The sequence below is a fragment of the Lagopus leucura genome, unplaced genomic scaffold (genome assembly GCF_019238085.1).
Source record: "Lagopus leucura isolate 7727_CA_CO unplaced genomic scaffold, USGS_WTPT01 Super-Scaffold_100001, whole genome shotgun sequence".
NCBI lineage: Eukaryota > Metazoa > Chordata > Aves > Galliformes > Phasianidae > Lagopus > Lagopus leucura.
The window spans coordinates 10,946,536-10,967,299 of NW_024962262.1; the positions used below are offsets into that span (position 1 = coordinate 10,946,536).

Consider the following 20,764-nt stretch of genomic DNA (forward strand, 5'->3'; position numbering starts at 1 on the left):
ATTCTTTTATGTGACAACTTCTAATATACTTTGCTTTACATGCTGATTTTTCTATAGCATTCTTTTCAGAATCTTACCCAGAATCTTAGCTCCTATATTGCAGATTCCAGTCCCCTGTCTGTACTTTCCATCCATGCATGTCTCAAGTCTTCTTTTTATTCATTCAAGTCTTTACATCATCGCATATCATTTTCAGAAGATTTCACACTTTTGAAAGTCCATATGGTTGTCAGATTCTTTTCTGATGCCACTTGTTTATGGCTTCAAAATAATCAACATGAATTCACACATCTCTTCTTTTTTTTTTTTTCTTTTTTTTCCCCAGTCTTTTTTGTACACAACTCCAATAAGATTCTGTCACTTCTCCAAACTATGCTGCCAAACTTAACACATCAGCAGAGGAAGCCTGGGGCAAAAAATCTGTTCAATCTTGCTATTCATTCATGTCAGGCTGCAAGCTAGCTGTCACTTCTGAGTGTAGACAGGTTTTCTTTGGACCATCCATCAGCATCCAGATAAGATGTGTCTATGGCCACTGTGTCTATCAGGCAATAAGCAACCATGTGTAGAGAAGTGGGACTTGCTCCTCATGAGCGTTGCACCACAGGTTCAGCCCCAAATTGGGTTCTGTCTGCACGGATGAGAGCAACTGCTGCTGGAAGGAAGCAGCCCAGTGCCTGGGAGAGATGCAGAGGGCAGAGGCAGCTTTGCTGTGGATTTACGTGGCACAGCGAGGCAACACTGGCAACCAGTCAAAATCCATAAGCAGAGTAATAAATTAAAGCTTTGCTTTCTCATAGCCAAAATAGCAACAACAGACTGTGGTCCTCCGGGCGGGGGAATAAATAGCTCTTTGATGGGAAACCATTAAAAAAATCATTATTACAATTCCGTTCAAAAAATATCTATGCAATAGCACATACGAGCTACAAAAACACAGCTGTTAATTCACCAAAGTAGGAGGAATTATGGAACTGGTGCTATGCATTGCATTCTTAACGCACACGGGTTCCTGGAGGCCCTGTCACGGAGCCAGCCGGCGCTGGTGGCACTGCTGGGTGCTGGGCCTGACAGGCAGTATTGTATTGGCAGAACTCAGGTCATACGTAGCAGATTATCCCCGTACCAGGAGGGTTGAAATTTCCATCCAAGTAATAGAGGAATTTGTGACAGGCAGCCAGCTTACTGCCCTGTGCTCTAGGGCTGGCTCACAGCGGATGCTCGGCTTGGTCCCAGCACAGCTCCAACCCCAGAAAAGCCAAAGGCCGTGGCAGAGCCATTCAGGTCACCAAGCAACGTGGTGACGAGGCTCACCAGTTCTGGGAGTGAAGGGAGGGCAATGAAGCAAGTTGATTGTGCAGGAGCCTAGCACAAAACCAAAATGCATTGCAGAGTTGGGTAGCGGTTGGCTGGAGCAAGGCTTGAGGTCTACTGCCCTCTGAAACAAGTGTCACCACTCACACAATGTGCTCCTCAGGGACTTTCGGTTCAAAGCACCCAATGCTTTTCGTGGGAGCGGACATGGCATTGCTACTTTCTGCTGGGGGCACCATGCTGGGTCACCCAGTCCCCTGATGTGGGCCTTGGGGTTACCACCTGCTGGGGACGGCAGCTCCCTGCTCCATCACTTGTGCTCAAGGACCACGAGATGGCACTAGTAACTCTTGCAGGCTGGTGGCTTAAAAAAAAAAAAAAAAAAAGTTAAAAAAAAGGTTAGAAAATAGCATGCTGCATTGCTGTGATCCTCTTAGAAAATGTACAGGCAATCCATAGTCACCTCTCCTCAGTCTTACAGCTGGTTGGGTATTTTTCTCACTAACCAGTCAGATTTGGCTAAAACCATCTCAGTCGCCATTTTACTGTGTACTGATGGTCAGCAGTTATTACTTATGCTGAGAAAGTTAAATTAACAGCCTCCATCTACCAAGCTTGTTTGCATTTTTTGTCTCATATATTCAGGAGGAAAGTAATTAAAAAGGACAAGTGATTCCAAAGTGAGCCATGTTTAATTCAAAAGGCTGAGTCAAAGCAGAGGCTGAGTGCATATGCTCAGTTATTCATCTCTCTCTAAGACTTCATTCAGATGCTCTTTCTGTGGCTGGAAACAACACATTCTATCTGCGTGTTAATGGGCTGAATATTGACGTCCAGCTCCAAGGCCAGCCTAGCATTGCTGTGACCCACTGGTCACATACTAGCCAGCACCTGGTCTGGGTTCCCTCCTGGGCAAGATATTTACGGCTTTAGGACACCATTATTCCGTTTAGCAGGAGAGGCTGCTGTCTGTGATGGTGCAAGAAGCATTTTTACAGCGTGATCCTGATGTTCTGTGTTTCATGCCCCATGGGATGCCCAAGAGCAAGTGGGAAGACAGGAGGGTGCAAAGTCTGATCACAGAATTGCAGAATGGTTCAAGCAGAAAGGGACTGCTTCAACTCCTGCTCCAGCAGGGACAAACATAGAGCAGGGTATCCAGGATCGTGTCCAGGCAGGTTTTGAAGATCTCCAAGAGGGAGACCCTACAGCCTTTTTTGGTGGCCTGTGCTGGTACTCTATCACCCACTGATGGGACAATGCTGGAAACAGAGGCGTGCAGCCTTGATGTAGCCTCTGAGTGGGAACAATCCATGGTAAGAAAGGCATCAGGTAATATCTTAGGGAAAGATACTTGAGGAGGCTCAAAAGAGAGCCAAAAATCAAGAAGTGATAATGAATCCAGTGTCTGAACTTTCGCCCACTTCCATTTACCATTGCAGACATTTCCCACCACGAGATATACACCTTGACAAGAGCATTCCACACCTGGATGTCTTCCTCATGTACATGCACAGGTGTCTCCTTCCAGTTATCTGAGCAGCCTGATTTAGCTGTGCATGTCCCTGTTCATTGCAGGGAAGTTGGACTAGACAACCTTTAAAGGTCTCTTCCAACTCTAAGGATTCTATGATTCTATGATCTCTCATCCTGTTCATTCCTGGACTCAAGGTGGCAAGATCCTTCCCAGCTACTGAAATAACATTACCCAACATTGCACTGAGCTCACCTAGCAAAGGAAGCATTCAATAAATGACCTCAGTGAAAGCTGCAAACAAACATGAACATCTTTTCAGTAGTATACAAATGCAGCGCTGTTTGTTGCCATAAGGTGCTGTGGAAATCGGAGGAATGACAAGAAATTCAGTAGGGAATTTGACAAATTCATGGAGGATAAATCCATTGGTAGCACAATAGAACAGTTGGTCACACAGTGATCTGAACATAGGATTGGCTCAGAAAGTATATAGGTCCTGTGTAAACTCTCCAGCTCACACTGTGCTGAGTCCTGGAAGCTGGAAAGGGATGCTCTATGCTCAAAGGACACAGACTCTGTTGAGAAAATTCCTTATCAGAACAGAAACCATGTTGAGTCAGTCTGGGGAAGAGTCAACATGGTTTTATATGGGGAAATCAAACCTCATAAATCTATTAGATACTTCAGAAGGCATCAGCAACGATGCGTACAGCTCAGAACAGCTTTCCAATGCCTTTTCTCATAATCTCTTGAAGAAACCATGCTGCGATAGTTTAAGAGGTAAGGTTATGTGAATAAATAACTGATTAGAAACAGAAAACAGAAAGCAGAAATAAATAGTTCTGACACTGGAACGGGGTGGGCAGTGGAGTCACGCAGGGAGAGCTGGTACTGTTTTGCATGACTTAAAGCTGGAAAAAGAGTGGGTTCATGAAAAAGAAGTGTCTTGAGGATATTAAGTATTCAAGATAGTAAGGATGATGGACAACTGGGGAAGCTGCACAGGAGCCTCACAGTGCACAGCAACTGGGCAATAAAATGGTAGATGAAATTGTAAATGAAAGTCTAGCCAATTCTCAAGTAAATTGTGTTGAAAAATAACTCTCTTTTTACATACACGATACCTGGCTCTGAACTGAATTTTACTACTTGGAAATGGACCTTGGGACTACATAAAGTTTTTATGAAAAGCAGCTCAGTGCTCAGCTGCTGTCAATGAAACAAATCACGTTTTACAAATTACTGAGAAAGTAATGGAAAACAAAATGGAAAACAACTTCAAACTCTTCTGTAAATTGACACGGACAGATCTTCACATCTATGTGAATAGACCTAGAAGCACACAGCAGAATAGAAAAAAATACAGAAGGTTAAGAAGAATAAACAAAGCACGGAATGGTTTCCCAGGAGGACAATATTATAGAAACCTATAAAAACACGAGTATTCTGGACATGGTGAACAAGAGAAGGTTATTGAGTATCTCTCCCTGCAGCAAATCTTGGATTTATCAAGGGGTGTTAAGAGCGGGCAGGCTTAGGAGATGATCCTTTCTGTAAACATGTAGTTAGGCAGTAGAACTTCCTTTCACAGGATGCTGCCAATAATAAATTAGAAAGCAACTGAACGCAAAGGAGGAAAAACATTTACAGAAGTGCCATCGATGTCACCACAGGGTTTCCTGAGACAGACATAAGGAATCAGAGTCACATAACATAGAACTGTCTGGGGTGCAAGGGACCTTGAAGACTATCCAGTTCCAATCCCCATGCTTTGGGCAGGGGCACCTTTCTCTAGAAGCACAAAGCCCCATCCAACCTGGCCTCCAACACCTCCAGGGATAAGGTATCTCTGGAGTTTCTCTTGGCAACCTGTTGCAGAATGTAACCACCCTAATTACTTTTGGTAGCCTTTGGTATGCTCTTATGAAGGTAGCTCAGGTGTACAGGCTTGCCCACTGCAGTACTTACAACCTAGGCATGAAGCTGCGCGCCTTAAAAAGCTTCTGAAAAGAATCACAAGATCTTATCTCCTTGCTGATACCAATGTGGTGTTTTCAGTATTCTGATTTCTTTTTCCATTGTTTAGACATCCACAATTTTTCTCTGCCTCCCAAACTCTTTGGTGAGACAGGATTGGACCAGCAGATACAGACAAAGACCAGGATAGCTCCATGCTGCTGGGCAGATGGGATGGCCAGTATCAAATTCTCAGGCTGATGAACCTGGAAAAAACTTCTAAAAAAAATCTCAGCGCTTTCAGAAGTAAAAATATGATAAGATACGTGATGGGACAGTTGCACAACTGGAGCTGCCTTGGCTGGATACAAGTTCTTTAGGAAAAACTGGCAGATAGTGATGGAGTCTGTGCTATAGGCAGCTGAGCAACACAAATGTATGCATATTTGCCAGGGAACAGAGGACAAGACAGCTGAGAGCTCATAAGTCAGGAGAAGCTAACAAGAGATATTGTTGTGGGCATGTCCTACAACTCACTCAACCAAGAAGAAAAGATGGACAAAGCCTTTGAACAAGTGGAAACTAGCTCACAATGGACTAGAGCTGTTACAGTTTTCTGTAAATGAAAAGAAAGCTGTCAACTGGATAATGCTCAGTCCTCACACACAAGCTCTTCAGTCACAAGATCTGCTGTCAGGTCTTCCAGGCACCTGTGGCTAGTAGCAAAGCTTGAAGGAGAAAGGTACTAATCACATTAGGGAATGACTGCAGCACATATTCAATGAGCTGGCCATTTACAAGCCCTTAAGGCTGGATGGGCTACTACTGATAGTGCTGAAGGATCATTGTGACACCACTCTTTTTTGACAGTTTTGAAAGACTAGTGATTGGTGAAGTCTCAGACGGCTAGAAGAAAGGAAACGTCCTAACTTTTAAGAAGGGCAACGAGAATTTGAGGAACTACAGGCTGATCAATCTAACATCAATCTCTTGGAAGATAATAATGAAATCTCCCTCAGAGTTCATTTCCAGGCACAAGATGAACAAGAAAGTGATTGACAACAGCTACAGAGAGCATGGGATATTCTGAGTGCGGATTAGGAAATCATTCTTCACAACGAGCGCGATTAAACACTGGCACAGGTTGCCTAGAGATGCTGCAAAATTGCCATCTTTGGAGGTTTTCAAACATGACTGGATGAGGTTCTGACCAACCTGATCTGACTTGGAACCTAAAGGTTTGAGCCTTCTTTCAACTCAGTATATTCTATGACTCTATGACGACAGCTTTGAGAAGATGCTTTGGATTAGACAAGGCCCAGAGCCCCCTGCCCACTCCTGATGTTTCTGTGGCTCTGTAACTGTCATATATGCTAGGCTGATACCACACGGTCAAACCAGAAAGCCAGGAAAACTAAACAAAGCCAAACCTACATAGCTTTGCATGTACAATGTAACGTTGGCATGCAGACAAATCTCACAAGAGGAATAAAAGAATATATACTGGATATCACCACATAGATGGCAATAAAAAGGAAACACTTATGAAGATCAACGTAGAAATAAACCAAGATGGGGTTTAAGCACACAAGATAGCAATGTTTGTCACAGTTCCTATTTCACCTTTCATCCTTACTGGAGCAAATGATTTATAATAATACAATGAGAAACAAAAGATCCGGTCTGCAGTGGCAAAGATGAGCCTAACATAAAAATATTTTTGCTATGCTTTTGTTGCAATTATCCCACTGACAGGCACTGGGGAGCCTGTGTCACTGCGTTCACGTTGAAGCCTAGTTAGTACAGTCAGCGAGTCTGCAATACTTCATAAATGAGCATACAGAAGGATAAGCACAGATGACTTTTTGTCTCTATTTTATTTAACAGAAACAACACATTTTAAGGTGAGAAGGAGAGAAAGTCCAGGCAAAACCTGCAGTTATCAATGACATTATTCATAATTTAACTTAAACAAAATGATACATAGGTAAATACCATAAAACCTGTGCATATTTAGCTTTCTGATGAGATCAGTGTCTTCTTAAATAATGGAAAAAGAATGAATATTAGCTTCAGTGAAACACTCTTCAACTTCAGGCTTTCTCCATTACAAACAAAATGTTTTATGTACATCATCTTTGCTGCTTTTTTCCTGACAGTAAAACACTCAGTTATTTCAAGCACCATGAATGTAAACAATGAAAGCTTTCATCTCTAGTTAAGTATCAGTAAACAGAACAGAAATACTTGGAGACAGAATCAGTGGAGACACCATAAATTCAGTCTGTGGAAGTTCATTTGGCTTTCTTCCTGTTAAGATTAATGGGATAAAATCTGAAGGTCGGATGATTGAGGAGCTCCAGGTTAATAGCACACATAAGCATCACAGCTGTCATTTGAGCTCTCCTACTCCTGCTTGTAGACTTCCAGCACCAGTGTTTCCTGTGGTGTCAGGAGATGACCCCAGATACACTGAACATCTTCCTGCAAAGCTGAAAGACATTTCAAAGCCCACTCTTCATTAGGTAACCCCAATCAGCTTTTCTCAAGAGCTTGGATGTTGATCTGATTCCAGGATCTAATAAATACATCAGCTGAAATCAATTCTCCGAATACTTTGATTTCATGTCCAGATCAAATGCTATTTGTGTTATTAAAATATTTTGAAATGATCTTTTCCTTTTCCCCCCCTTCCAAATAAGAAATACCAAGATTTTAACAGATTCAAACCATTTTTATGCCTTATCTAGAAGTGGCCAGTGTTCATAAAGTGTCAGTCCAACAAATATAGATCTCTAGTCCATCATTTTTCTTTGTACTATCACTGATATGACAGAAAATCATAATTTCAAATCTATGGAGCCTGTCTGTCTTGGGCATTGCTGCTTGCAGAGTGATTTCCAAGCTACTGGAAAACCTCATAGTGTTTAACACATATTCTGTCTGCAGAGCAGGGAAACACACGTATATCATGACAAATCCTTCATTGGTGCTACTTCTGGTCCCAGACCTTCCTTAAGAGAATGGTGTACCAAAAATTGCAGCAAACCTAAACAGCTGTGAGGACAGGATAAGGCTGATAACCTCCTATGCTCTTACAGCCTCAACAGAATTTCCTCTTTATACATCATATTTAGCACAGAAGACCAGCTTACCTCTGGTACACACCACGACTGCATCTCACAAAGAGGAGAATTGCACTTAAGCCTGATGCCTTTCTCTATGTGGAGAAAGTAACAGCAAAAAGAAAAAGTCTTAAGGAGTGATATCCAGGCCTCATTTGGATTTGAGGTACAAGTTTAATGGAATTCCCCTCCTTCCACTATAAACACGTATTCCGTTTCCCTCAGACCTTCTTCCAGAACTGTTTGCACAAACTGCATTTACTGAAATAATTACAATGGGCCAGGAGATCTGTTCCAAATTTCACAACTATTATTTAGATTATGTGCATGATAATTTATATTTGTTTGTTTGTTTCTTTAAAGCAGCAATTCTTCACAGTGAGACTCCCTAGCAATATTAACATTTTTCTTCACAAATGCATTTTTATTCAGTGCCATCAAGGTAAGCCTTCATATAACTTCATCTAACCTGTGTATAGATCTCATGCAGCATCTAACATCCACCTTTTAACACAGCTATTTTCTTACTGGCTGGACCAAAGCTGCAGTCAGTGTCACTTCTCTCTGGCACAAAATTAAGTTTTCAGAATCTGCATGATCCAATCTATAAATCCGACTTAGAATGAATCACAGAATGGCTTTGGTTGGAAGGGACCCTAAGGATCAACAAGTTCCAACCCCCCCTGCCACATGCAGGGCAACCAACCTCCCCATTTTATACCAGACCAGGCTGCCCAGGGCCCCATCCAACCTGGCCTTGAACACCTCCAAGAGATGGGGCATCCACAACCTCTCTGGGCAGCCTGTTCCAGCACCTCACCACTCTTTCTGTAAAAGACTTCCCCGATACCCAATCTAAACCTTCCCTCCTTGAGCTTAAAGTTGCACTTAGCTGCCATATTAATGGCTTTTTACTTACAATTTATTCTTTTTTGAATATCAATTTAATTGTAGCAAAACAGGTTACTAAGAATATGTATTTTAAAAACACAATTTAAAAGCCAGTAAATTTTGACTTGTTTTCCCTTTGGACAGACTTGTATGAGAAGAACAAATATGCTTGCTCTGGAAATATGGAGAATACATCTTTGCATCAATTATTTTTACAGAAAAATAACAACCCTTAAAAAAATGAAGTTGTTATATATTTTGGATTGGTGGTGCAAGGTATAAAAATGCTGGGTTATTTTTCTTTCTTTGTATTCCAAAAAGGTAAACTCTGAATTGTCTGAGTTAGAGGTAGTAAATATTGTTTACTTGAATTACCACTGGCTTATATAAAGCAGTTCAGACTACAGTCCCAGCTGGAAAGAACAGGTTGCATGTGCAGATGAGTAGAAAAAGTTACATCAAATTTCCAGTTTGGCACTCTCTGTACAGTCAAAGCAAAGATATCCAGTGGAGCTTCCTCTTCCCTGTGGAAGGAATGGAGCTTCTTTCTTCCCAGCAGTGTAAACTCTCGGATATTAGACAGAATGATGGGCAACCTCACAGGCTTCTCTGAGCCTATTGGAGACACGCTACTGGGACCTGCATCCTTATAGCTACCTTTGGAACTTGCAAGCAGAAAAGATCTCTTTGTACTCCCATCTTTCTGAGTTAAGGGAATTTCTCTGAAAATTTAAAGCAGTTTGGTGTCACAAATTACTCTTCAGTTTGTATCAAGGAGAATTGGATTATTACACATCTTTTCTGGAATTTTATTCACCAACAGTCTAAGGGTCAGTCATAGGAACCCTCTGCCCTGCACTGGCACGGAAAAGCCTTTGTGCAGATCATCTCCCCCCATGCAGAGGTACTGGGCACCAGCTCAGACTGCTTTACGGTACATTCTTTGGGAACATTCATCTCTTGAGGGATCCAGGAGCTTTCTTCAAACATCTAGCATACTTCTCTGCATCACCTTCTCTTCCATGAGAAAAATCCTGTAAGCTCAAGTAGGGCCCAGTCATCACAAAAAGAAATTTGTCCCAGAAGGTGTGAGACAGAGAAACCTCAGATGTAAAATTCTTCGTCATTAGTTGGTGAAACTGGGAAAATGCTACCACAATCATCAAGGGAACAAGGGGCTGTTCTTGAAGACTGTTTGGGCTGCTTAGAGAGAGATGTTGCCATGAATGAGCTGGATGGCCACTCAGAAAGAGATGGCAGCGAACCATCCATGGGATCAAAGGTACTGCACACGGAGGATACAGGCCTTCCGCTGGTAGAAGCCTTTGCACTCGTTCTGCAGGCTTGCTTCCATGGCGGAAGAGAGGCTTCCAAGTCATTGCAAAATCTGTTAAGGGCAGAGTATGCAGAGACCACAGACAGATCTGAGAAGGAGAGCTTCCTCCCTGTGTCCACATCAGTCTCCTGTGCATCCTCCAAGTCATCAACGTTAAGCCTAGGGCTGCATCTCCATGTTTTTAACCTGGTTGCAGGTGACTCAGTATTTAAAAACTGAAACGCTTCTCTGAAATGAGCATTCTCTGAGGCTGAGGAGGAACTCACTGTAGGCAAGCAGAACAGAGACTTGCTTCGTTGAAATGACCACAAAATGCTGGAGGCACTGCTGGATCTGCGTGTGAAGTCTTCTTGATCACTGTGTCTGAGGTCCTGCTGGGAGAAACCAAGATAATGGCCAAGGCCATTTGCATGATGCACCTTGTTCTGACTCATTTCTTTTGGCGGTTCAGGGACAGATTGGTGGCTCTGAGGATGAAAGCCTGGCAAAGTGGTGAAGTGGGAATCTGTTGACACAGATGGATATGGATGCTTGTTCTGCTTTGCAGACTTCCTACACCAACTGCGTGCTTGCTGCAGCAGGAGAAGGAGAAAAGAAGATCATATTAATACAGAATTGGCAGTCTTACAACTGTAAGTCTCCGATGCTGAGTTGTTACTGCAAATAATTACGAAGCACACTTCATTCAGTATGCTCACAGCAAATGTTTCACTTCAATAACAAAGAGAAATCACCCTGCCAAAATCCCAAATATTTACATAAGGAGCCTTCAAGGAAACAAGAATAAATGGAAGAGGATCCCTGCCTTGCAGGCTGAATTACACTAGCTTGAAATCCTCACATAATATTGACTTGTTCAGATTCATTCATATTCTGCTTTCCAACATTAATACCCTAGTGACAGCTAAAGAACAAAAATAAAGAAATGGGAGATGTATGGTACTACCATTATTCCTCATTTCTTTATTACTGTGGTGCAAATGTTTTTATTTTTCCTCTGAGACATCAAAAAGCCTTTAGCAAGTAACTTAATTCTCTGTCATCTCAATGGGAATATACCACTTCTTTCAACAGGGACATTATCTCTTTCATCCAGTTCGCTGAGCGGAATACTCCAGAATTCACTTGCTCAGTAAGATAGCTCCTAAGGATTTTAAGGACAGCTTTAGACATCTAACTTGCTTGTAGACACCTATGACAAAGAGAGCTGATGGTTACGATCTGAATCTGGTTCCAAATCTCATCCCTCCAGAGGAATTCAGTTGCCTACCTGCTGGATTCTTGAACAGTTGTTACATGTGGAGAGCCAATGTCCTCAAGGAGTAGCTGGAGGCCAGGTGACTCTCATACGGGATTAGACACTGATAAGTAAACTAAGCCCCTAGTGTCTCAGCAATTATAAACTCTTGTCATCATTCCACTCATCTCAGCAAGGCTTTTAGAAGTTTGCATTTTAAAAAGTTCAGTTGAGATTCTTTTTATTGGAATTTTTCATGTAATACAAAATGCTTGATTTCAGTCCCAAAAAGAGAGAGGAATTAATGGGACGAACTGCAAAAAACCCTTTAAATAAACACTGTCTCAGTTGTGGGACTTGTCAGTCAGAAATAACAGAGGAGGAGGAATTAGGGATCTTGGTCACTATGCACTATCAAAGTGACAAGGCTGTGAGAAACATCACTCTGAGCAGTTTCAAGTTAGGTAAAGAAGAATTAATGCAGTGCATACAACACTAGTAAGGCCTCATCCAGAATGCTGCACGTGTCTTAAATCACCCCTATATGAATAAGAATAAATTCAAACTGAAAAAGATGCAGGCAAAAAGAAAAAAGAAAGATAAGATGAATTATCCATTAAGAAACATGTATGACAAACTACTAAAGGGTTTCTAATCACATCAGAAGAGTCTTCTGGGGCAAGTAATGGTAAAGATGGAGCTTGATCATGTTACAAAAGAGATTATATGGCATGACAGAAATGGATGAGGCCCGGCAGCCACGGAGGTCATTTTGTTATCCCCTTTCTCTAAAAGAACTCCATACACTGCTGCTTCAAACATCTTGCTAGTGCACATCATATTATCTTAGTGACCTAGATCTGTCACAACAATCTTCTCTTTCTCATTGCAGTGATTTTACAGGAGGAAAATACAAGATAAAAAGAATTTTCATGTCTATAAAATTTTTTTGCTTGTTTCTGATTGCCTATCTGGAGGTGATTTACAGGACAGCCAATCCTTAGGAATTCAATTAGGCATTGTTGATGAATGTAAATATATATTCCAGTATATCTGTAATGAAGTGTGTTAATCCATAACCTATTTCTGTTTAACAAAATAAGATGTTTGCTTTAACGCCATAAAGAATTAAACATATTCATGAGTAAACTAACCACAGTTTCATAAACTAATAGGGATTCATGGGTGCAAAGAATCAAATAAAATGAGTTAAACTGTCAACAAGATATGACTGGAAGTCACTTTAGATGTCTTTATGCAACGTCAGTTTATTTACACAGTTGATGAGTTAATTTGCTTAAGAAATTTCTCAACAAGATAAAAGACTCGTGTCCATGAAGAAGGTACCAGCAGTTTCTTAATTGAAGACACTTCTGGGTAACCCAGAAATGATCACATGGCACTCTGAAATTATAAAGCAGATCACCCCATTCTTTTGATGGGCTTGTACAAGATAGCACTCTTTATTATATTGCTGGTTGCACTAATCAAGGATACTCCTTTTTTCTATGCAGTAACTCTGATATCAGATATGCCACGTGGAATCAGTTACAGCTCGTGATGAATCAGCAGGAGTTCATGCTTCTCCTATGTTGCAGAGAGAAGACTGGATTGTCTGACACAGCTTGCTCCCTTGCAATGTCTTTGTGTTTCAGCAGACCAGTTGGTAACAGGGAAGACTAGGCATCTAAAGAAACCAGGGATGCAAGCAAATGCAGTCTACTTGTTTGTGAAAGGATAAACAATGGCAACACTCGGACAAAACTGACGTGGAAACACAAGGCTTTTGGAGACAGATCTGACACTTTCACAGGGACAAATTCTGTGTGGGCACTATGGAAGTCTTCCCTTTAATAGATGATTCTATGGGAAAGAAGGGGTCAGGCTCTTAAGCAGGTCTGATGTGACAGAACAAGGGGAAACGCTTTTAAGCTTAAAGACGGTTGATCTAGGCTAGATATAGGGAAAAAGTCTTTTACAGTGGGAGTGGTGAGGCACTGGAACAGGTTTCCCAGAGTTGTGGTTGGTGCCCCATCCCAGGAGACTTTCAAGTGAGGCTGGATCAAGCCATGGGCAACCCAATCTAGCTTTGCAAGTCCCTGTTCATCACGGAGGAATGGGACTAGATGGCCTTTAAAGGAACCTTCCAAGTCTAAGAATTCTATGATTTTGTGATCTTTAAGATCCTTTTCAGCCCAAGCCATTCTATGACTCTACGTCATGGCCATTCAGCTGCTCTTTAGCCTCCTCTCTGCTTCTCAGCTCTTCTCTCGACCTTTTAGTTCCATGGGCTGAATTACTTTCTGAATTATTTCCTTTATTTAATTACCTATCTTCAGCCTTCTCACCGTTTGATTTCTTCATTGCTTGCTGTCTTGCCACAGCCTGACCCAACTGCTGGCATCAGGAGCAAGCTTGGTGGAGATGCTGGCAAGAAGGATCAGCCTCTTAAGACAACAAAACCTGATCTAAACAGCTGTGCACAGCTTCCACCACACCAAGCAAGTAGGTTTTGATAGGAACTCCAAATTCAGGGAGAGAGATGTGCCAGACCCTGTCAAAAACACACACATCAAAACTGGCTGTAGATTGAATTGATCAGCTCTCTGACAGAATAGGCTTTCTCATCTAATGCTAATCTGCTACTCATTCATAATCTCTGCGCAAATCTTTGTGAAGCAGGGAGGGATTTAGAGTCTTTATGCATTACAATAGGTTGTAGAAGAATTTCATGAAACATAATCCAGGAATGCGACAAACTTGGGGTGAACCTCACAGAGAAATACTTTCAGCTTAACATGGGCTGCCCATACTGGACAAGCATTCCACAAGTGCTCCTGTAGCCTACTTTAAGTTACCTGCTTATAAAGAAAAAAGATCAGAACCAGTCAAATGGGCTGTACTGCAATTATGTCACTATTGCAAACACAGGTTTTCCCAGCATTACTCAATAGGAGCATGATGGTGTTTGTTTAATCAGTGAATTTAAACCAGTGGGATTGATTCAGAAATAAAATATATTTTAAAAAAATCAGCTTGAGAAAAAATAGCAAAGGTTAGTCTTTATCATCACCATAATAAGTTTTACTTGTGAGGTAAAATGTATTCAGGACAGAATATAAAAAGACAAAATCCACAAATGCAGTTTAAATCTGAATTGATCATATTTGAAAAGTAGTATGTTGTATGTTTACAAAACTAGAATGAGTGTCTTGTAACACTTGATAGATACCTTGTCAAGAGATTCTGCTGGATGTAAAGAGTTATCAGAGATCTTACTATGCCATGAAATATATCTGCATCAATGAAGAAGACAGAGATTTAAAAAACCTGAGAAATCACCTCCCATCCAAGTTATAGACTGACTCAGCTATGTCCCCACCAAAACTAATCATTAGTACTAAGAACTCTACTGCCATAGTGAGATAGGCTTCTATCCTATTCTATTCGTAGTGAGACTGGGATTCTTTCCTTTATTTTTCTACCTTATCTAAAGACATTCTCCTAATTTGAAGAGTCTATCACCTGTGCACTTTCTGCTCACTAGCCTTAGCTTGCCAGCCACACATGACTAAGCCAGCACATCACTTATTAACCTCTCCTGCTTCCCACACTGCATTGTCAGGCATGCACATTCATCAGCTCTTCAGATGCCCCTGTGAGGGTTAAGCCCAGAGGCAGCCAGGAATCTGGATAAGATCTATGAAACTAGCAGTATATTCTGTGTACCAGTAACAGGTATAATCTTAGCCACAATATTTACATATTTTTCCCACAGCTCCTGCTTCTGGGCTTAGCAGTGGTGAAGCAGAGTGGGTGTCTTCCTACCCACAAGTGTTGCTCTTAGTTCTTGCTTATCCCTTAGCACTGGTTGGTACACAGGTACACCACTGGAGCTAACTTGCCAACATGCAAAAGTTACTGTGACAAAACAATTTTAATTGGCTTCCAAGCAAATGAAGGAACAAAGTCCATGATATTAAACAGACTTATCCTGCTCGTAAATAACCTTATTTTCTCCTGCACTGACTCTATTTAAGCCCTTTGATAATTCCATTTGCAAAATGCAGTTTCGAAGAATATGAATTATTTTGGCTGGCAAGTATCTGAGTACCTGTGAGTGCACAAAGAAAAACAAGATTAACAAGATTAACATCTTGTTAATCTAATCATGGAATCATGCTCCAATTTCAAACATTAATCACTGCCTGTTATTGACAGGGTCATATATCTACAATTCTAAGTATAACAGTTATTGTAATCTGTAGGAAAGTACAAATACCAATAGCTAGTAAATAAAAACATTCCATTAATCACTAAGCACCAACTTATGTCCAGGCTGAAAAATGTGGTGCAGTCATTCTTTGGACTTGCAGAATTATGAAGAGGTGAAAGTTATTACTAATGGTGTGGTATTGATAGTACTGTTAATAACACCACTCTGCAAGAAGTTGAAAGGTAGTCCTATATCTTACTTTAAAAGGTAGACTATAATTTGCTTTTAAGTTAGAAAGAATTCAAAGAGTATAAAGAAGTCCACAGACCTCCAAATCAAATGCCTCCTATAACCCATGCCCCATCATATAATTCCTTTTCCTTAAATGACCACCCTGCCTTGAATTAAGATGTTAACCTGTTTGCACTTGCTGGGTGGCTGTTATGAAGGTGGCCATCAATACAGTGGCTGACTTAAATCTGCTTTTTGACAGGTTTTTGCTCCTGTGCCAGAAGAGTAATTTAGGTGAAACCACCTTTTCCCATTCCTGCTGTTCCCCTTCTGACGTATTTTCAGAGCACAGTCCCAACAGATTGACCTTGGCTTGACTCCCATGACCTTACTCCAGCAGTTTCTATTTCTTAGCATTTCTTCTCTGCACACAGTGGGAGCTGTTCCCTGCATGTGCACCTCTTTGAAGATGCCTTTCTGGAGGCCAAGCACATGTGAGACCTGCAGCACCTTGTGCAGGAGCTGTGCAGGCACAAGCACTGTCCACATGCCTTAGGGGATGCAAACTCTGTGCATACTGGAGACTACATTCCCCTTTCCATGGGGCGGCTGCAAGATGTCTGAGTACAAACAGGACATTTTCCTGATTTCTCTCCTGATAGTATGAAATTGTTAAACCTGTATAACGGAACCTTTACTACAGGACTTTTCAGCCTCTGCTCTCCCCCTATTTTGCTCATATTGAACTTCTTTTGCTTCATTCCACTCCCAGAAAGCCTTTTCCAGCACAGATGATTCTACGGTTCTATGTGATGATTTCCATTTCTTTAACTGAATTCCCACTTGCAGTTCAGCTTCACATTATCACCCTCACTGAAAACAGAAATGAAAATCTTGCACTGGGAGGCTTTCATTCTTCTCTTTTGATGCCTATAATTAAAATCTTGTTTTAATTTTTTTGTAAGGCTTATCTTAGTCTGCAGTTTGGTAAGTCTCACTTTGCCTCCACATTGTGTGGTGCCTATTAGTTCTGAAAATTTACTGTTTTGAAATTAAAAGCCTTATTTACAAGGCCTGTAGTGTGTTTTCCATTTGTTTTTTTTTGTTGTTGTTGTTGTTTATTTATTTGCCTTCTGCTGAATTTACTTGAAATCAGTGCAAGATCCCATAAAGCAGTTATATCACTTAGAAAACACTTGGCAAAAAAAAAAAAAAAAAGGAAAAGGAGTGAAAGTGGCTGTTGTCTAAAGGTACAGTGGTGGTGGCTCAGGTTAACAGGCTATCTCAACCAAACACAGATACGCCTACAGAGTGATGAGTAACCTTCTTTATTTTGGCAGAAGGGTGAGGAAGCTGAGTTCACAAATGAAATGCACTCCAAAACATTCTTCCTCAGAAACTGAACAACTGTCTTCCCAAGGTCTATACTCCCTCTTTCATACGCTAAGCAGCAACAAATGCCTTCACCTCTTACAGACAAGGAGTGCAGGTGAACCTCACTCAGGATTGCCACACAAACCCTTTGTGGAGCAGGTGGCTATTTAAAACTTCCTTCCTGTTTTCTTGCTTAACTCCCTCAGATGTGATGCATGCTGATACGCTGCCCAGAAATCATGGCTACAGATGTCTTAACGAACAAATCATCTTCTAGGACTTGATTATGAGCACCTGAGATTATTCTGATAGGAGAATCTGTGTGAATCTGTATCCCAGGCTGCTTTCCAGGTTGCATTTCTTTTCCTTTACCTCCTTTCTCCCCATCCTGATAATCACTGGGCAAAATACAGGTGCTGTCACCTTGGTTTTTTTTTCAAATTGATGCTAGAAAATAATTTAAAACATCAGGAATTCTTCTTGTCTCTCACAAAAATCTCACAGCTGAGAGGTATTGTACAGAACTATCAGTTCTGTGTGTATACTTTTTATAAAACTTTACCCATCAGCCATCATTTCTCTACTTGGACTCATAATTCCCTCTCTCCTCATTCTTTAAAACGGCTACCTCATCTCACATCATTCTTTGCATAAACTGAGGTTGACTGATATCTGGATAGTATCAACAACTGCCTTCCTGAGTATTTATACACACAGCAAGAGCTTTTGAGCTCTTTAGCAGTAATGTCCTGGCTCTTTCATCTAGCACAGAGCAGTAGGAGAGCCTCCACTTCTTGTTGCTGAAGTAGGCTAAGGTTTTCTGCACAAAGCCAATCACTGTGCTTCTGTTTCACTCTGTACTGGGCTCACCTGCAAAAGGATCCTATTTCCATCATGATCTTCAGTCTGCCACCTGCCTTCACTGATTGGGCTGCAAGGGTTGGGCAGGAGAGGAACAAGCTGTCCAACATCTTTCACTCTGAACTCCAACACCGCTGACTCAGTTGGCATTGGCGTGTGGCCCTTTGGAAGTTTTTTTAAAGAAAACTGGATGTCTATTTCCATGTTAGAATAGACAGGAAAAACACAAAAGTCCGCTTTTTTCTGACATACTGGTCTTTTCAGTATTAACTCATAAAACTTCAAAATATCAACAAAGTTTTCATTTCTGCAGTATATTGTGAAGCGGATAATTTCTTTTCCATAATGCACTGGACGAATAGCCCACAGAGGAGTCTCTGGAGCCAAAGTGTAAAAGTCCTGGCTGCATGGCATGTAAGGGAGGAACTTCCCATGCACTCGCTCTGTGTGGTGGTAATGCCATGGCGGTCGCTGAAAGGTTTCGTGGAGTTGCAAAATGGGTTCTTCTCCATATTCCTCTTGCAGAAACAGAATGACGGCGAGGGCTGGCTGGGAAACACCAGCTTTATCTGGCTTCCTTTGCTTCTTGGACACACGTCTTTCTGAGACTCGAAACAGCTGGAGTTCTGGATGGATCCAGGCCAGAAGCTTATCGATAGCTTGCTGAAGAGTCTTGGATTCACCGGGGTCTGTGATAATATGTACACTGACAAGGAATGGGTCCTGTATGTCTTCCACAGAAAGTTCACCTGTGAGTATAAAAAGAAAAAAGAGCCCTTGAAGGTGTCAAATGTACTAATTTCCTTGATTGTTGTCAACACAGAGCTGATCCTTCACAGAAAAGCAGTCTACTCAGTCCCACTGGGCTTTTTTCTCACCTCCCTCAAGCTCACTTACAATAAACTAATGTGCAGATATGTATCAGTTGAGAAAATAACCAGGAGACAGAGAAGTTTCATTAAGCATACCATAGCAGTTGCTCTTTCTACTGAGGAAGCATACAAAACACATTATCCAAAGTGCATTTCAGTGTTAGAAAAGAGCTGCCTCTTATAGCTAAGATGTAGGAAAGACAAAATATTGATGTAGCACGGGGATGAAAGGACCCCTAATGATGTGCAGAACAACTAGGGTGGATAATGTTCACCCCAACTTGTTCTAAGTTGTACCACTTGGCTTGGGACATGGAAATTACATTGCTGAACTTCACTCTATCACCTTGACACTGGAGTTTTCCACCAACTTAAAAGTGTTCTGTGTCCTGAAGGCAATGGTTTTAATAAGTAAGGCAAAATTCGTAGGCAGAAGCAATATGTTTTATTAGACCAACTGATAGATTTGGGAAAAAAAAAAACAAAACAAAACAGACAAGCCTTCAGGCACACAAGCCCTTCTTCAGGAAAAGATATTACTCCTTCCTATAAATCCTGCACCGTTTAGATCTTTAGACCATCATAACTACAATACTACTGCTTCGAGGTTTTTATAAGATTAGGGAAGAGTGGTAAAAGCAGGAAGCACAAAAAGTTACCCTTACTCAAGAGAAAAAAGAAATCCCTACTTAGCAGTGAGAGTGCTCAAAGGGGCTGCATGTGCTGCTGTCCCCAAGACCTCTCTGACAGTTCAGCAGCATTGGCTGGATGGAGGGCAGGGGTGGAATTACCACTTCTGTTCTGCTGGAGTCGCATGCCAAGAGAGACACATGAAAACAATGATCCAAGACAGTTCAATAAATCATCCAGGTAATCTGGATAAATTTGCTGAAACGGTTCCCTCTCTGTGGTATTCAGAAACTACCTACATGTCTGAGACCTCAAGCCTGGGCACAAAGCCTAAGTGCGTGAGGGCTTAGAAAGGCTTCCCAAGCTTTTCATTGTGCAGACCACGTTTAATGGAGGGATTGTCTCACAGGCTGCCTCCTCTCCTATTGGCAATTCTACTAAGCTCTCCCTCCTCCCCCCTGGCATCAGAACAACATTCCTGTGATACTTTAGCAACTGGTTTAATGGAAAACCTGCACTATACAAGTAGCATATTTTAGTTGTCTTTTAAAGCACAGAGAAAGCTTTCCAGAAATGACCAGTAAATATAGCATCAATCTAGAAGATGCAGAAATACACAGCATGCAGAGCAAACAACAAGCATGCATTTTGCCCAGGGCGAACAGAGAAAACCCAAGGGAATGATCAAAAATACAATTACAGCAGAATTCTTGTATCTCTGCATTAAACGGTGATGCAGAGTGAATTTGTCAGATGGTTAATGTAAGAATGAGGCAAAATAAATCTGTGTCAGTACATGGCAAGAGGCTCTGCTGTGACAATTGTTACCAGTAGGTATTGTGAAAGATATCCCATGTCCGTGTGGGAGAAAGACAAAGGGGAAGGAGGGGGAGGTCCTCCTGTGGTCCTTTACGTGGGACAGCAGGACAGGAAGGAAAACAAATTGTGGAGGACACTGACCTAATAAAACCAGAAAGAAAATAATCACCGTAACTATGCAGCCATTCATTTCCTAGGACTGGAATAGAAGATGTTCAGCTCTTTTCTCTCTTCATTTCCTTTGTCACACAAATGCTATGAAAGCATGCAACAAACGACAGGCTTGATATTTATGCATATAAATGACTGCAGCTTCAAAAGGAGCCTGGGCACAGCAATGCAAAACAAAGAGCCATCGCTGTTGCAGTCTTCTTGCTCTGAATTGGAAAAAAAAAAATCCCTGAGCATGGCATCTCTGCCATCCT

General features: G+C 41.5%; 1 protein-coding gene across 1 annotated transcript in view; it reads right to left on the reverse strand.

Annotated features, from left to right (window-relative positions):
• Positions 1-9,695: 9,695 nt before the first annotated feature.
• The window catches only part of FAM124A (family with sequence similarity 124 member A), a 37,249-nt gene continuing 26,180 nt past the window's right edge, over positions 9,696-20,764 (reverse strand). The window contains exons 3-4 of the mRNA XM_042868561.1: positions 18,028-18,767; positions 9,696-10,671 (exon numbers count right to left, since the gene is read on the reverse strand). Of these exons, the coding sequence (XP_042724495.1) occupies positions 9,868-10,671; positions 18,028-18,767 (1,544 nt within the window). The 3' untranslated portion in view covers positions 9,696-9,867. The remainder of the gene's footprint in view (positions 10,672-18,027; positions 18,768-20,764) is intronic.